Consider the following 18,059-nt stretch of genomic DNA (forward strand, 5'->3'; position numbering starts at 1 on the left):
CTTTTCGTTTGGTTTAACTCAAGCCCTCCCCTAAGTTAAAATTTAAAGCTAACATGTTGGTCGAACAGCTTTTGAAAATTTCTACTCGATTTCGCAAGCTGTTTATTCAGATATTCCATGTGACAAACTGGGAACACGTGTTTTTTTTCAGTATATATCGTTACTTCACCGAAAGTAGACTCTAGTGTAATATGGGCTCCATGTACCAAAACATTTAAACAGACTGGAAGCTTTAGATCCTTTCCCTCTACGATAGTGCATATACCCAGTTTTTATCCCTTAGAAAAACATAGTGTCTTTTGATTTACCTCAGTACTTAACACTGTTTAGATTGTACGTTCCATTGAGGCATAAAGTACAAAATATCTTAGGTGTATAAGAAAAAAACTTTCTAGATCCGCTCTCCCTACTCCTTTACTCCAGGTTGAACTCTAAGGTCCAATGTTCTCTAACACTCCCTGGATAGTTTAACTTGATAAACTTAAGCTTTACAAAAAAAAAATATTACATAGATTTTAAGTCCAATAGGAGTTGACAGGGCAAATGTGTTCGGTGGATCAGAGACAAAAATTGTTACCCCCCACCCCACCCTTGACCGAGCATGAATTTTAAACTATCTTCCCAAGCCCCCCTCCATTTCTCCAATATTACTTGTAGGTTTCAACTTAATTATCTAGCTTGGTTGTTCAGCTCCTCGCAATGCTAGCTTCAAGAGACTCTTAAATGCCTGGGAAGGCGGCTACCTCTTCAATTTGTGAAAGTTTATCTCTTCAATAGCATAATTGTGCTGACCACATTATATGAGTGTGGGAATCGCACCCTGAAGACAGGGAATAAGCACAATCCTTTGCGTTCGAGATGCACTACCTATGCCGTGGCACAAAAACTAATTTCCATGTGACCAACAGGGCTGCTAACAGAACACACCTTATGACAAAAGGACGCATTGTTGTCCCGAGACAAAGCTAAAATAAAAGAACACACTTTGTAAATTTTTGAAAAAAAACGTTTCTCAAGTATATATATATATATATATATATATATATATATATATATATATATATATATATATATATATATATATATATATATATATATATATATATATATATATATATATATATATATATATATATATATATATATGTGTGTGTGTGTGTGTATTAAATTATTTTTTACCAAAGTAGCGCTTTGTCTAGTTTTTTTAACCTCCACGCTTTGTCTGATATATCGCAAGAAAATATTTTGCCCAAAATAAGGGATTTACATGTTTATACGAGTTTTGTATTTTTAAACATAGTAATTTTAAATGAATAGTTTTTTCGTTTTCATTATATTTGATGTTATTTGGCCGTTCTGGAAAATTTTTACGAAGTGTTTTTTTCAATAGTATCACAGGTAAGAAAAATGATGTCTAGTTTTTGATATTTCAAAATGGATACGTTTTTGGATGCTCAGGGGACACATTCATGGACCGAAAAGTTGGCAACTCTAACGACCAAGAATGTGATGCCATGGTGTCTCACATCTTCTGGCAAAATCCTCGACAAAATGAAACGGTAGCAACTGGGCCGGTTTGGGACGTCAAAAAACCCCCAGGCCATTCCTGAGCTATAGCATAAAATCTTCGCAAAAACCATTGGAAGTTTGTATTATTTACAGCTCTTAGTTTGGTGAGAGACATGTAATCCCTTTACACATATTTATGTCACATTTGCTAAGCTATTAGTATATTCGAAATCAGCATTAAGAGGCGCACAGAGAGGTATGTTTACCTTTTCGGAAAGTGAAAATTTGATTTTTTTTTTTTTTTTTACCGGCATATCACAGAAGAAATCAATAACTACGACCCCACACGATTTACACAAGCAAATTAATATTAATTCATATTTTACGTACACCATACGTTCCATGTTTCTTTGCAGATTTTTCTTTCGTTTCCCCAAAATAGAGGATATCATTTCCGCAAGAATTTCAAGTATATGGACACATGCCACGAGGTAAAGTAGGTTTAAACTTATTAATGAATGTCCCATTTAATTCTGATTCCATACGAGTTATACTAATCAATACCTTTGCAAAGGCCATCCCATCCTTTATCATATTGGGCTAGATATAGCCCTAGGTCACACAATATTTTGCTGATTTTATTATTTCTAATTGGCGTCCTATTTTGGAGAACTGTCTGTAAATATAGCCTATTCAAGACTCCCTAATGGACATTAGACAAGGAGAATACACTATTTGGATAATTTTTGTATTATTTTCAAATCTTGTCACCAATTTACTTGTAAACACACCTTTCTCTCTGATGTAGGCTAGCCTAGTCAAGGAATAGGATATACAAAAACTAAAAGAAAATGCTGAAAAATGAAATGATTTATATTCCCTGTCTATTTTGAGATGCCATACAATCAAAAGGAGAACAATCATCTTTTTCAATATGTGTAGCCTACCTGTAAATTGAATCAACTGTGATGAAATCAAGAAATAGAATTTAGTAGGAAATATAGGTAAAACTCTTGACAAGCTATTTTTTCTATCTTTGAAAGTGGTTAGTTTTGGAAAATAAAACATCCAGTATTAAATCCAGGGCCAAAAACATACTCCAGGTAGGCATTGCCAAGCTACTGTGTAAACCCTCTTCTGATTTCTAAGCCATAAAATTTGCCTACTTGACAGGTCTATACTTATTGGAATTTTAACAAAAAATATTTTAATGTTCAGCTTTCTTTTTTCTGGTTTTAGTTTTGAAAAGGCAATTCCTGTAACTAGGCTACCTTAAATTATCTTAAATTACAGCTTGGAGTAATCTAAGGATTTCCTCCTTGTAGGCTCTGTGAAGAATTAAAGACAAGTTGAAGACTCATGGGCTGCCCACTCATATTTCCACTCAACATCATTCCATTTAGCATCCACTCTTGATTTGAAAGTGTCAAGACAAGTTGCAAAGGCAGCATATTCTGACAATCTATTCCAAAGGCTAGTGACTCTGTTTGTAAAGAACTGATTTCTCTGTTAGAGTCTGCATGACAGCTTAGACAGTTTCTTTGAGTGACATCTGGTAGAAGAGGTGGCAATGAACAGGAATAAATCAGGGACAATATGGCATCCCTGGGTTTGCACCTATATTTTAAGCTTGGTAGTTCAAAGTAGCAAAAACATTCACAATAGGGTGCTGTTTGGAATTTGCTAATCAATTTCTGTGCCCACCTTTGGACTCCTTCTTGGATAAATCTGTCTTCTTAGGTAAAAAGGGAATGCAAGTATCATGCCAACCTTGAGTTCAGGTCAAACAAGAGCTTTATTTAGGGTTGTCATAACTCCTGGAGAGTGGCTGCTGATAGTTCTCTTTATTGTTTCTAGGGTCTGGTTAGCTGATAAAGCAGCATGAGAATCAAATTTAAGTTTCTCATCAACCAAGACACTCAGATCTCTATCCTTAGGAACAGGCTCAAGTGGTAGGTCATTGAGGGTGTACCCAAAATGTAAGTTGTTTTCTCCAAAATGAAGGACATGGCATTTAGACTTGTTGAAGCTCAATAAACAGACATTTGGCCAATTATTAATCTCGTTTATATTATGTTGAAGATCATCTCCATCAAGTTGGCATCTGATACCACCAATAAGTTTGGAGTCATCTGTATATAAAGTTAAATAATTGTGTACTACACTAGGGGCACCATTAATAAAAATATTGAAGAGGGTATGGCCAAGGATAGCACCTTGCAGCACATCACTCTTGACTAGCAATGAATTGGAATAAATCAGTGTTCTATGAGATGTAAATATTCTGACTTGTTGAGTCTTTTCAACAAGAAATGCCTAAATCCAGCCAACAACTTGGTTGTTTATTTCTGTAGCATATAACTTGACAATCAGTCTCCTGTGGCAGACTTTATCAAAGGCTTTGGCTAGGTCAAAGAGGGCAACATCAACAGAAATTCCCTTGTCTATTAGATCTCTAACATCATTGTAAAACTGCAGTAGATTTGTGTCAACAGATCTATGTCTTTGGAAACCATGTTGAGAATGGTGAAGGATGCCATTCTTTTCAAGATGTTTAATAATAGCATCATTAACTATTCCTTCAATCACTTTGACAACAGAAGATGTAATACTGATTGGATTGTAATTTGCAGTAGAATTTCTTTTTCCCTTTTTGAAAACAGGTGTTATGTATGCTTTTTTCTAATCCACCAGAAGTTGTGCAACTTTAATTGATTTCTGGAGGATTACAGCTAATGGGGCAGCTAGGATATATTTAGTATGTTTGAGAAGCTGAGGACAAATATTGTCAAGACCCTTAGATTTTTTTTTTACATTAATTAAAGCAAGTATCTTACTTACCATGCATTCAGTTACTTCAATATCTTGCATAACAGTTGTGATAGGGTAAGGAAGAGTTTCCAGGGGGTGGTACATCCTGGCTATCAAGAAATACTGGGGAAAATTGTTTGTTCAAGATTTCTGCTTTACTTTCAAACTTCTTCTTTAGGTGTGGGTATCACATGTCCATTTTCACACAAATCTGGAACAGAGTGTCTGGCTGGTTTTTTAGTTGATGCATGCCTCCAGAAGAGTTTGGGATTTACCTTGAATTGTTGAGTCCATTTATTTTCATAATTTGATTTAAAATATCTGTGGTTTATTTTTTCTAAATTAAAGAATTGTATCTGTAGATGTTTGAAACCTCATAAATTGGGGTTTCAAGATCTTTGGAAACCTCATAAATGGTTTCAATACATTTCTTTAATTTTAAATTAAGGAAATATATTTGCAGATCTTTGAAACTTGGAGCAAAGTTGTGAAGCTGAAAATGTTTTTCTTCTACTTTTTTAAGCAGAAGATCATTTTTGCAAGGCTTCACTTTTATAATACAAGCATTTTTCAGGGTCATCAAAGTTCACTGCACTCTAGAGAGAGAAAGATTAGCAGTAGGTATTTCAAATTACCTTCCCTGGACCTACTTTATTCTGTAGATCTATCCCTGAAAGTCTCATTTTCATAGCCTAACAACTTTCCAAGGTAGCAATAAGTATTTTGTCTAGAATTTTTACTGAAATCCATAATTGGGTCTATTTGTTTGCATATTAGGGAGGGTTAGAGTAAAGTATTGAGGAGCTACAGGCAAAATACATTTATTCTGCATATTATTAAGTAAGAATTATTTGCTTTAGGCTAAATGTTTCCTTCTCAATAGCCCGTAACCAAGGCTTCTACTGTAGGAGGTTCCTATTGATCAGATTTTTGTGTTTCCTTCCTTTTTATCAACTTCTAAATCATTTTAAATAGCCTAATGCTTTACTAAATTACACACTCAATCACACACAGAGATAAATTCCAGACTGAAAAGATAACTAGCTGGTAAAATATAGAAGCTGTAATGTTGCACTAGATTGAAGTGATGATAAATACATTATCAGGGCTTGGTTAGGAGCAGGAGTGCATTTGCCAGTAAATTGGCTATTATATTTGGAAAGAGCATACAAACTAATCAAGTAGTGAGTTCTCCTTATCCCTATGACAGGTACCATGCAGAATTTTGAATATATATTTACTCAACTGTCAATAAGAAGTAAAATAAAAATCAATAATCCAGGCCCTTAGAACAAAAAATTTTTGTATGTGGTATAAAGCTGTGTCTGATCCTTCTAGAGGAGGAGGGGTTGGGATGTGAAACCATAAAGTAAATAAGCAGGAGTATGGAAACAAATTGTACTCTACTTTTGTTATCACAGCTTGGGTATAATAGTTAAAAGGCTTCTCTCCTCTAATATTTCAAGATATGTCACCATGTACTTTGGCCACAATAATCAAAAGCATAAAGGACAACCTGGCATCATACCGAGACACAAAAAACTAGAACCAGTTATAGAGTAATGCTGTAGAGGCATCAGTATTCCTGAGGTTTAAGAATAGCAGTAAGATGTATATAATATAAATCCTTAACTCACTTCATGTTGTAATTTCAGGTGAATTAATTTAAGGTTATCAGATTATCTCTTTGTACTCTGTGTTTTTCTGAAATTCTATGTTTCTCTGTTCTGCTATATGTGTGTTTTTTCTTTTCTTTTTTATTATTTTTATGTGTAGGCTGAATTATGTTTGCTTAGTTGTGCAATAACAAGCCAACACTTACTGCTGCTGTTTTGATATAATACATGCATAAAAATATTTCATTGCCCATTCAAAACTCTTTTCAAACATAATAATCACTAAAGCTGCAATTTTATCCCAGACCTCTCACTGAATAGTGCCAGATTTGACCCTAGGTCATGTCCAAAAGTTTGCTGACTTGGAATATTTGTATTATTTTTTACACTTATTTTGGTTGTTCTATAATGCCAAATCAGGTCAATTAGAAAAAAAGGAATTTTACAAGCTTTCGTGGATAGTCTAGGGTTATATCCGACACAATTAGGGGAGGGGGCAGGGCTTTGATGCAATTGCTGCAATAATTATTGTATTTGGAAATATGCTTGAAAAAAGAAGGGAATGGTATTTTCGTCTTTTTTTTTCTGGTCCTTTTTTTGTTCTATAACATAAGTTTGCTCTACTTTTTATATTTAGGCCTACTACATCTACTATCTTTACTAATAATGCAACCCAGGCAAGTGAGGTCACCCTTTTGATCAATTTTCTCAGTACCTAACATCACCTATTCATCCTTATCCCAAGTAGCAAAGTCTCCTTAAAATTACTTTAAAGACCTACTCATACTCCATTATCTTTCAAAGGATACTTAATTCATGCAAATAGTCTATGTCTAGAAGAGTTTCACCTTTCCATTTGATATCGTTTCCCACTTTAGACTACTGTTTGCTCTGTTTCTCCATCAAAACTCAATACAAACAGGATACATCACAACCCTGCTTCACTTCAGATTATTCTTCAAAATCAACAAAACTGAAAAACAAAGGGCCTTGATGGTTCAGGCACTTCTTAATTACTAAGCCTAGGGTGAAAACTTGACAAATATACCCTCTCCCTTCATAAAACCACGCCGTCACTTTCTTAAAACGTCCTATTGCATTTTCTTAATTCATCCTCTAATGCCTTTTCTACATTCTTATTTTCATAAGATTTACCACTGAGGAACTTCTTATACAAAACTGTTCTATCTTTTGCCAACCTAAAATTTTTTTTGCTAATATTCTGAATTGATTTTCTATATTTCCTCCCTAAGACATCTTCTGCTACTTTGCAGACTAATCTCCTAAAATTATTGTATCTATCTTGTAATTCTAAACTCTCCAATTCAAATCTCACTCTTTGTGGAATTTTTTGACGTTCTATCCTGTGAAGTATATCAGCATCATAATTACTTAGGAAATATTCATCTTCCTAAAAGAACTACAAATTAACTCTAGCTTTTCCTGGATGATGACCTATATATAGCTTTTAATATCATTAGTGGCTCTCCTATGAATCCTTGTGTCCTAGGATACATATTACATCATTCATATACATCATAGAAATTAATAATTATGATAATCAGTAAAGAACCTTTTCTAATTGTTCTTTTTAATTTATGTAAAATCCATCTGAGTCTCTACTGTTTTTATTATTCTGTTCTACTAGGGTAGTATATAGTATCTGTGACTGATAATTTGCACTTTTTGATTATTCAATAGATAATATCTAAAAACTAGCTTTCTACAGAATGTAAAAAACAACATCCAGCTTTACTTAAGTGTCACCAAAGGCATTCACCTAATTTGCTATTTAAAGTGCAGTTGAAAGCAGTTGCCAGATTGAAGGTGGACTTCTTATAACATTGAGAAGCAGACACTTTTCCATCTTTTGCATATTTTTATCTATATAAAGAACTTACTTTTGATATGTCAGTGTCTTTCAATATGTATTTTCATTTCATAAATACCTGTACTATTAAAACTAGAAATGTAAAATAATATAGAGTTAAGGACATTGCTTATGACCCTAAAAATCTAAATAACAGTCACTGAAGCAGAAATCCTAGAAGCTTGACTTTAAACTTTTGCTAAAGCCAAAGGCCAAAGATGTCAAAACCGAGTAAGTGAAGGTATTTAATAGACGAAAATTGGCTATCTTTATATAACTATGGCATCAATCTGTTTAGGATGGAAAAACAAGAAGATAAAAGGCCTCAGTTTGGTAACAGACACCTCAAAAATGAAAACCAAGTGTTTGATTTCAATGCTTGGTAAGTACTTGTTTTTTGCTCTTATTTGAAACAGCAGCTTTCTAGCCTTGAATCGATTTCCATAATAATTTTTAACTGCAGGCTATAGACTAGGGCTTTATGAGCTCATATCTTTATTCTGGTCTTCCGTGGTGGTATTATCATCTAGATCCTAAATGATCATGCTGAATGATGAAAATGTCTACTAAGTTCTTTGAGCAACAGGCAGTGGATATGGAGAGGGGGCAGCATTTTTTTTGTTGTATCTTACAATTGCTAGACATTCATTCTTCTAAAATATTTTTAGATGTAGTATGGGTAGAGCCAAGCCTACCCCATCCCTTGATCATTCATAACAATCCTATTCAGGTCAACTGTCAGAACTTAATAAAGATAGTAGTTTTTTTGTTAAGTTAGCTAAGCAGATGGCAGCTGAGTTATCATTGAGATGAAAAGCAAATTATTGCATAAAAACCGCCGAACAACTCTCTCTAAAACACAACAGAATAGCCGATCAGATTATAAAAAATCAGGAAAAGATTATATTGAGAGATTATAATTTTTGGTTTTTGATAACCCAGTAGAAAAGCTTACATGTAATTATTAAGTAAACTTTAAGTATAAGATGAAAATTCTAACATTTTCAAGGGCTGTGTGGTTGGAGATGTTGCATTGTATTGGGCAGCTCTGGGCTCCCCTTTTCTTCTTAGATATTTTCTAAGAATGGTGAGGATGAAGATTAAAAATTTTTACAGTCATATGCATGATTTGTTTTATGTGGGCCTTTCATTCTAGGGGTGACTTTGAATAGATTAAAGAAGGGCTAATTACATGTAAAGTACAAGAAAATATTGGGGAAATTTTATAAATCTCAAGTTTCTTTAGTATTTATTGTCTTACTGTGATGGTCATTATCAATTATGGACTCGATTTGGTTGTCATAGACTTCAACCTAATGACCAGAGTGTTCTTCATCTTTAAGACAAAAATCACACCAATAAAATTTAGGAAACGAATTTTAAAAGATCCATTCTTTTGAAGCTTCATCATAATAATCAATACGAAATCATTTCGAACATGCAATGCATTTGCAAAAATAAAAACGAAAATATGATGAAAGTGTTTGTTTTGTTTTATCATGTTTCATTTGACATTAAGATGTTGACTGAGACCTGTTTCATGTGTCTATGCTGTAGTATAGTGTTATTTTACAGTACAGAGTAACATAAATCAGGCTGTTTCAACTAAGAATAGGGTAAGGGCTAGACCCTATTATCTAATTGGATGATATAGGCTGTAATTTAAGGATCTCCAAGCTAAAAGGCTCTACCCAGAGCTTTATCTACTTTTTTTTCTTATGAGTTAGTCGAATATTAAAAATTTGACTCGTTGTTTCAAATAGAAATATTAACGTAATCAGTGGTTTAATATGCTAAAACTCGTAGAACAAAAATTTAAGACACATGGAGCTAATACCCGGGAAACTCGGCTTACGAGGTGGGTAAAAATAGTGCCAATTTCTATTTGTTTTTAAGTGATTAATTATTATTTTTTGTTAAAGTAGAAAAGGGAAAATATATCTTAATTAAGGAAACTAGAAATCTGAAGAAAATGTTGTCGAAATTTTAGTTGCTTTTGGATGGTTGGCCCCCAACCCTGCATTGCACTTCCTGGCTGAAGGGCCAAAAAAGGGAGATCAGCACCGCCGGTAGGGACTGTAAAGTCTAATGCCGTATTCTTTACCTTTTTTTTACCTTTTACAAAGCTCATTTATTCAATTTCCTAAAGTTCAAAGAAGCTACAGAAATTCTAGTCGTCAGTCCAAGAGGGCTAGTTAGATCTTAATCAGACATAGGGAAATTTGGTGTCAATGGTAACGTGGGTTCCTTTTAAATACAGGGCCCGATTGGGTCAAATCATACCATTCTTTCTTTATCTGGCCCTGCACTTGATAGGAATTAAGGACTGATAACTGGACTTTTACCTTAGAATAGGAAGTTGTTTTTCTAAATTGTTGTTGTTGGGACATTTACCTGAATGGGTTTTTGGATCAATACTGAAACTGGTAGAAAGTAAGAGTGGGCTATTTCTTCCAATTTTAGTCCTCTGGGGTTGAACTTAATGTATCTTTTCTGTGGGTCCCTCGTTTTTTAATCATGACAGCACCATAGTGAAGAGAAAAAACCAATGTCCTCGTTGTTCTTTTTGGGTGCTGATGGCCAATCCCACCTCTGTACAAACAGTAAAGAAGGGGGAAGGGTAAATTCTTAAATAGGTGCTAGTTTTAAGATTCCAGCGAAATTCGGTGGAAAGTAAGATCTGAATTTTAATGTTGGGGCTTTCAGGTATCCATAAACGATCCGACATCTGTTGAGGCTGTAGTCTCTAAATTTTGCTGTCAATATATCTGTAAAAATGATAACTTGACAAAAGGCAACAGCTAATGTTTTAGTTCTACTTTTGTGACTTCAGGGCTAATGTGATCTATGTGTGTAGGGGGGGGGGCTAAATTGTATCCATCAAGGTATCAAATAAAGGGGTTGTTTGATCTCTGCCAAACTTATTCAGAAGTAACTGTCAATGTAATGAGTTTTGCCTTTTCAAACTCTGGGATGACTCGACTATCGTGAGACAAGAAGGAAATGGTCTTCTGGACTTCTTGTCCTAAGCACATTTACCAAAAAGGGGCATCAGATCCCAGCTAAACCCAAGATCCCAGGGACCAAGAGCTAGTCTCATACTCAGTCCTTTCTAGTTTACAATTGAGCTCTTATGGGGAGGGGTATAAAAATATTTTTCTATCCGCCTAATTACTAGACTAACTCGTAGAATTCCTTCAATAAAACCTGTTCAATGGCTATTGACGTAATATTAAATGTTGATGCTCGATTTGACCTCTGTAAAAGCATGGCTCCAATCTTCTTCTTTGCATCTTCTACATTTATCTGGCTGTATAAGAAAGTCCTGTGGGATCTTAATTAAGTTTGGTAGGGACTACCAACTACCAATATCGTGTCTTTAGAAGGTTTGAGTCCAATCCGATAGACACTGCCATCTGATATCCTGTAACTAAAACCGATGGACAAGTTGCGGCAATCCTTCAAAGGCTTTGGTACCGGAGGTCTAGTTTTGTTGAGCTAGAATTAGTTACTTCTGTGTATTATATCTTGTGCAAATCGTAATGTATTACTCTGTTTGTGGTATTAGGTATTCATATCTAAGCTTGACTTTATTCAAAATTTACTATATCAGGTAACATTATTGGCGAAATTCTGAAAGGTTTTTATGGCACTTGGTATTAACCAAGTGACATATAGCAATCGCAAATTCTGTCGGTTTGTCTGTCTGTCTGTCCTGGTTTTACTGCTTCAGGCAAGCTAGGACGATCAAACTTGGCAGGCGTCTCAGGGGCAGGACCAGATTAAATTAGAAATAGTCATTTTCCTAATTTGACCATCTGGGGGGGGGGGCTGTTAATTCGGAAAAAATAGAAAAAACGAAGTATTTTTAGCTTACGAACGGGTGATGGGATCTTAATGAAATTTGATGTTTGAAAGGACGTCTTGTCTCAGAGCTCTTATAATAAATCCCGACCGGATCCGGTAACATTGGGGGAGTTGGAGGGGGGAACCTAAAATCTTGGGGAGCGCTTAGAGTGGAGGGATCGGAATGAAACTTGGTGAGAAAAATAAGTAAAAGCCCTAGATATGTTATTGACATGCCCGGAACGGATCTGCTCTGTTTGAGGGGGGGGGGGGTTAATTCTGAAAAATTGGAAAAAATGAGGTATTTTAACTTACAAAGGAGTAATCGGATCTTAATGAAATTTGAAGTTTGGAAGGATTTCGTGTCTCAGAGTTCTAATTTTAAATCCCGACTGGATCCGGTGGCTTTGGGGGAATTGCCGGGGGGGACCTAAAATCTTGGAAAAACGCTTAGAGTGGATGGGTCTGGATGAAACCTGATGGGAAAAATAAGCACAAGTCCTAGATACGTGATTGACATAGCCGGAACGGATCTACTCTCTTTGGGGGAGTCGAGGGGAGGGGGTAATCCTGAGCAAATAAGGAAAATGAGGTATTTTTAACTTATGAAGGAGTGATCGGATCATAATGAAATTATAAGTTTGGAAGGATATCGTGTCTCTTATATTTTTTATTCAATCCTTTCTGTACCATTTCTCATTCCTTTTTATAACGTAAATGCTCCTTAACTTCCAAATTACCAAAAGCTTTTGTTTCTTTTCTGTAACTCGGAATGAAACTTGGTGAGAAAAATAAGCAGAAGTCCTAGATATGTTATTGACATGCCCGGAACGGATCTGCTCTGTTTGAGGGGGGGGGTTAATTCTGAAAAATTGGAAAAAATGAGGTATTTTAACTTACAAAGGAGTAATCGGATCTTAATGAAATTTGAAGTTTGGAAGGATTTCGTGTCTCAGAGTTCTAATTTTAAATCCCGACTGGATCCGGTGGCTTTGGGGGAATTGCCGGGGGGGACCTAAAATCTTGGAAAAACGCTTAGAGTGGAGGGGTCTGGATGAAACCTGATGGGAAAAATAAGCACAAGTCCTAGATACCTGATTGATATAGCCGGAACGGATCTACTCTCTTTGGGGGAGTCGAGGGGGGGGTAATCCTGAGCAAATAAGGAAAATGAGGTATTTTTAACTTATGAAGGAGTGATCGGATCATAATGAAATTATAAGTTTGGAAGGATGTCGTGTCTCTTATATTTTTTATTCAATCCTTTCTGTACCATTTCTCATTCCTTTTTATAACGTAAATGCTCCTTAACTTCCAAATTACCAAAAGCTTTTGTTTCTTTTCTGTATCATTTCTGTATCTAAAATCTTGGAAAAACGCTTAGAGTGGAGGGGTCTGGATGAAACCTGATGGGAAAAATAAGCACAAGTCCTAGATACGTGATTGACATAGCCGCAACGGATCTACTCTATTTGGGGGAGTCGAGGGGGGGGGGGGGTAATCCTGAGCAAATAAGGAAAATGAGGTATTTTTAACTTATGAAGGAGTGATCGGATCATAATGAAATTATAAGTTTGGAAGGATATCGTGTCTCTCAGAGCTCTTACTTTTCTAATCCCGACCGGATCCGGTGACATTGGGGGGAATTGAGGGGAGGAACCTAAAATCTTGGAAAGCGCTTAGAGTGGAGGGATCGGTATAAAACTTGGTGGAGAAAAAAAACACAAGTCCTAGGTACGTGATTGACATAACCGGGATGGATCCGCTCTCTTTGGGGGAGTGGGGAGGAGGGTTAATTCTGAAAAATTAGAAAAATTGAGGTGTTTTTAACTTGCGAGTGGGTGATCGGATCTTAATGAGTTTTCATATTTAGAAGGACCTCGTGACTCACAGCTCTTATTTGAAGTCCCGACCGGCATTAAGTCTCTGATTTTCCTTTTAAAGCAATCCATCGATTCTTAGAATTTTGCGAGAGCTCATACCATATGAGCTCTTGGCTCTTGGCTCCTCCAACCTCGTCCCAAGTGCCATATGAGCTCTTAGATCTTGTTCAAAAGCCAACTCTGTTTAATGCCGACTGTCTGTGCTTTTGCTGTTCAAGTTACATTTCTTTTCATTTTTATATCTGTTTGAAGGGATGATGTGGAATGGACTGAAGAAAAATTGAAAGAAGCAGAAGAGAAAGTTAGAAACAATTCATCACAGCCATTAGACGAGAACCTAAGGAATGAATATGAACAGAAAGCTGGTGAATATTGGGACAAATTCTACGAATCTCATACAAATAGGTAGGATATATCTTTGTATCATTTAGTTTTCTAAATTTTCCAGCAGTTTTGAGCACTTCCTCTGCAAGTTATAAATTATATCTGGTTTTATTATTTCCCCATCCTTTGACTTTGAAGAACCAATGGTAATTTTTTCAATGTAAAGTTTTTTTTTCGTTTTTTTTTTTTTTTACTATGTCCATAAGTTTCTGGTTACCATGAGCTGTGGTTTGTTCTTTGCTAGTCCTAGCTATCCCTACAACCATGGCTAATGAAGAAAAACGATAAATCTGATTTCACTATAAACCTTTACCAATAAGATTAATCAAGATAAAAGTTACCATTCCTGGCTCAGCTTCAATGGTACTTCTTCACCACTTGACAGTTGTTTTTAAGCCCGTATAAAATGTGTTTTAAATTTTTGCTTACAATAGGCTAGAGCTTGTTATTTACGTGGTTATATCAGACCCTGCAACCACGGTTCGAAAAGAGCGTTTTTTCTTTTATTTATTTAATCTGAGCCTTTGTAACATATATCGACACACTTTATTTCTTAGATAATATTTACGGTCGTTGATTAACTTCTCCTAATCAATGGATTCAACGTCAGACTGATTTAGATTGAGTCTCTGAGTTGAGTATATAATCATTGAGCTGGTAATTCTGAGATTGGCAACTGCAACTCATAGAATTTAATCTCTGAATCCTTTAACTTTTGAAGATACAAGTCCTAACTTAAAAATCCATTTGTTTAAAGTCCTAATTTTATATTTCTAGTTCCTAATCTTTATTATTAATTTCCTAGAATTATAATTCGTATTGTGTATTTCTATACACCATAGGAATTCCTTTTAAAAGTAAAGATCACCATTTAGTTGTGGCTAGGGTTAATCTAATGCTGAAATTTGGGAAGGGTAACTACCTTCCGGGAAGTTATGACATTTTTAGGATCTAGGATGAGAATTTGAGAGAAATTTCTAAGGAACTGTTGAATATTAAACTGGAGAGTCTAAATTCTAAAACTATAGAAGAGGGATGGAATGTTTTTTGGAAAATGGCTTGGGAAGTAGCATGTTGTGTTTTAGCGAGGAAAGCTAGAAAGACAGCTAGTACAGGGTACAGGGAAAAAACTTTGAACTGTACAGGGAAAAAAAAGCATAAAAAGGGATAAACGTTGAGATTGCTGCAAAATGTAAATGTGATCGATATCCTGTCTTACTCTGTATTTCTTTAGAGGCAAACTCAACACTGAATCACTTTTTACCTCAAATGTGTCCAACGTTTCTTGGGATTGGGATTGTGATAAAAAATATTATCAGTCTTTATCCAATGAATAGTGAAATTGATTTCTCTTTCTAAAGTTCAAATAGTTGACCCTATTCAAAGAGTTTCATTATTTTCCTAGTTGTTTTCTTCATTTTAATGAGGCTAAACGTTTGAGCATAGCTACTTAAGGCCTTACGCAGCATAAATTCCATAAGCATTTTTTAGACTGTTTTCTCAGGAAATAATGTCCTGCTCAAGTATTGAAGCCAAAGCATAACAAAAGACACTACGACATCTGATGGCTTTACGGCTTAGCAATTTTACAGTATTAATAATGTACATGGTACCAGCTCTTTGTAAACTATGCGTATGTTTACTATGCAGTTAACTGCTGTGGCAGTATATGGTATACCATATACTGCCAAATATGGTACCATATTTGCAATGTGTTCAGTTATAGTACTTGCAGCTCTTTGTAAACTATGTGTATGTTTACTATGCAATTAACTGCTGTGGCAGTATATGGTATACCATATACTGCCAAATATGGTACCATATTTGCAATGTGTTCAGTTATAGTAGTTGCAGCTCTTTGTAAACTATGTGTATGTTTACTATGCAATTAACTGCTGTGGCAGTATATGGTATACCATTTATGCCAAATATGGTACCATATTTGCAATGTGTTCAGTTATAGTACTTGCAGCTCTTTGTAAACTATGCGTATGTTTACTATGCAGTTAACTGCTGTGGCAGTATATGGTATACCATATACTGCCAAATATGGTACCATATTTGCAATGTGTTCGGTTATAGTACTTGCAGCTCTTTGTAAACTATGTGTATGTTTACTATGCAGTTAACTGCTGTGGCAGTATATCGTATACCATATACTGCCAAATATGGTACCATATTTGCAATGTGTTCAGTTATAGTACTTGCAGCTCTTTGTAAACTATGCGTATGTTTACTATGCAGTTAACTGCTGTGGCAGTATATGGTATACCATATACTGCCAAATATGGTACCATATTTGCAATGTGTTCAGTTATAGTACTTGCAGCTCTTTGTAAACTATGTGTATGTTTACTATGCAGTTAACTGCTGTGGCAGTATATGGTATACCATTTATGCCAAATATGGTACCATATTTGCAATGTGTTCAGTTATAGTACTTGCAGCTCTTTGTAAACTATGCGTATGTTTACTATGCAGTTAACTGCTGTATATGGAACCATATTTGCAATGTGTTCGGTTATAGTACTTGCAGCTCTTTGTAAACTATGCGTATGTTTACTATGCAGTTAACTGTTGTGGCAGTATATGGTATACCATATACTGCCAAATATGGTACCATATTTGCAATGTGTTCAGTTATAGTACTTGCAGCTCTTTGTAAACTATGCGTATGTTTACTATGCAGTTAACTGCTGTGGCGCGTCTATTATCTTGCGTATCAGAAATTAAAGGATGCTTCTTACATTGCGAAGGCCTTTTAAAGTTGAGCAGCGGAAACTTTAATGCAGATGAAGAAATCTTTTTCCTTTTTTTCTGCAGAAATATGGTGTTTGGAGATATTGCTTTCAGTGTTACAGAGAAAGGCTACCTGCAGTTCATAATTTAATGAAGAAGACGGAAGTAGTAGTATCTTTGGATCACCACTTCACGTCCCCAAAAGTGTTTAATAGATGTTGGTAGATGTTTAGTTACATCATGCGTTTACAAAGATGCTTATTCAATACTAGAAGTTGAGAAGCAATGTATACAAGAAGAATAATTCTATAAGACGTGCTAGTCGATCATCGTTTTTATGAAGAAAAAGTACCTCTGGAGCTTTATTTTATAGCAACATTTCTTGTGAATATTTATCTCGATTTATCAGCAGTCAACCCAAGCAATCATGCACCAAACCTTCTTATGGACCACACTGTGGTGGTTTTTTTGTGGATGGTGAAGTCCTCCCTTCACAAGAGTAGAGACGGTCGGGTATTATAAATTCCTGCTTATGCCCCCCCCAAAAAAAAAAAATCCCCTTGGACCCTACCCCAAAACTACCGTAAATGTTCCACATATGCCCAATCTTGACTGTTCAAACTCACAATCTCACAGCTTACATGACGGGTCAAATTCAATGAATAATACAACGGTGTAGGTGGGGGCGTTTGTTACTATCCATGGTGAAAATGAAATAACTTTCAAGAGGTCCTCTTTCTTGGAGCTTCAAAAAAGGAAAAAACTTTCCCAATCTAAAATAATTCCCCTTCCTTAGCTCCAACTTCTCCTTCACAAAACCTTGGAATGTACTTAAATATCCTGATACCCCTTTGATATAAAGAAGGTATCTCTAATAAGGATTGCAGTTTTTAAATTGTTAAGATCAATGTTTTCTTTAACTGTGATGGATATTTGCTAATAACTCTCCAAGATTCTAAATCGGCAGAGGTACTACTTAACTTAAAAATCCTTCTTGATATCTCAATAAAGTCTGCTCTATGAACTCCAAACCACTACCCAACTAAAATAGTTGTGTACAACATCCCTCCAGAAATACCTCTTCAGGAACTACAGGAAGGGCTCTCTGGAAGCAAATGCAGCCCAATCACACCAAACTAAACCCTTTATGAAACCACCCAATACTTTCACTCACAGAACACTCAACCCCAACCCACCTTAAGTAACAAGCACCCCCACAAGATTCCTTTCTCAAAACACCCCAGCTCACATTCCTATCGGAGAGAATCACCAAGGCTGAGCCAACTAGCCTCCACATCCAATGAGAAGAGGTTTGCCTGGCCACTCCTCCCTAGCAGAAATGAATCAGAAGCATTAGCAGGAATTAATCCCCTAATTAATGACAAGCCGGATGAACAACCA

The 18,059-nt window shown here is 35.6% G+C and overlaps 1 protein-coding gene across 3 annotated transcripts in view; it reads left to right on the plus strand.

Moving 5' to 3' along the window:
* Positions 1 to 1,824: 1,824 nt before the first annotated feature.
* The window catches only part of LOC136034531 (tRNA N(3)-methylcytidine methyltransferase METTL2-like), a 40,763-nt gene continuing 24,528 nt past the window's right edge, over positions 1,825 to 18,059 (plus strand). The window contains exons 1-3 of one of the 3 annotated variants that reach the window (XM_065715761.1): positions 1,825 to 2,005; positions 8,105 to 8,188; positions 13,788 to 13,940. In XM_065715761.1, the coding sequence (XP_065571833.1) occupies positions 1,983 to 2,005; positions 8,105 to 8,188; positions 13,788 to 13,940 (260 nt within the window). In that variant the 5' untranslated portion in view covers positions 1,825 to 1,982. Of the gene's footprint in view, positions 2,006 to 4,553; positions 4,604 to 8,104; positions 8,189 to 13,787; positions 13,941 to 18,059 lie in introns of those variants that run through there. The other 2 variants (XM_065715759.1, XM_065715760.1) reach the window with 2 other exon arrangements.

Source organism: Artemia franciscana, chromosome 13 (genome assembly GCF_032884065.1).
Source record: "Artemia franciscana chromosome 13, ASM3288406v1, whole genome shotgun sequence".
NCBI classification, from domain to species: Eukaryota; Metazoa; Arthropoda; class Branchiopoda; order Anostraca; family Artemiidae; genus Artemia; species Artemia franciscana.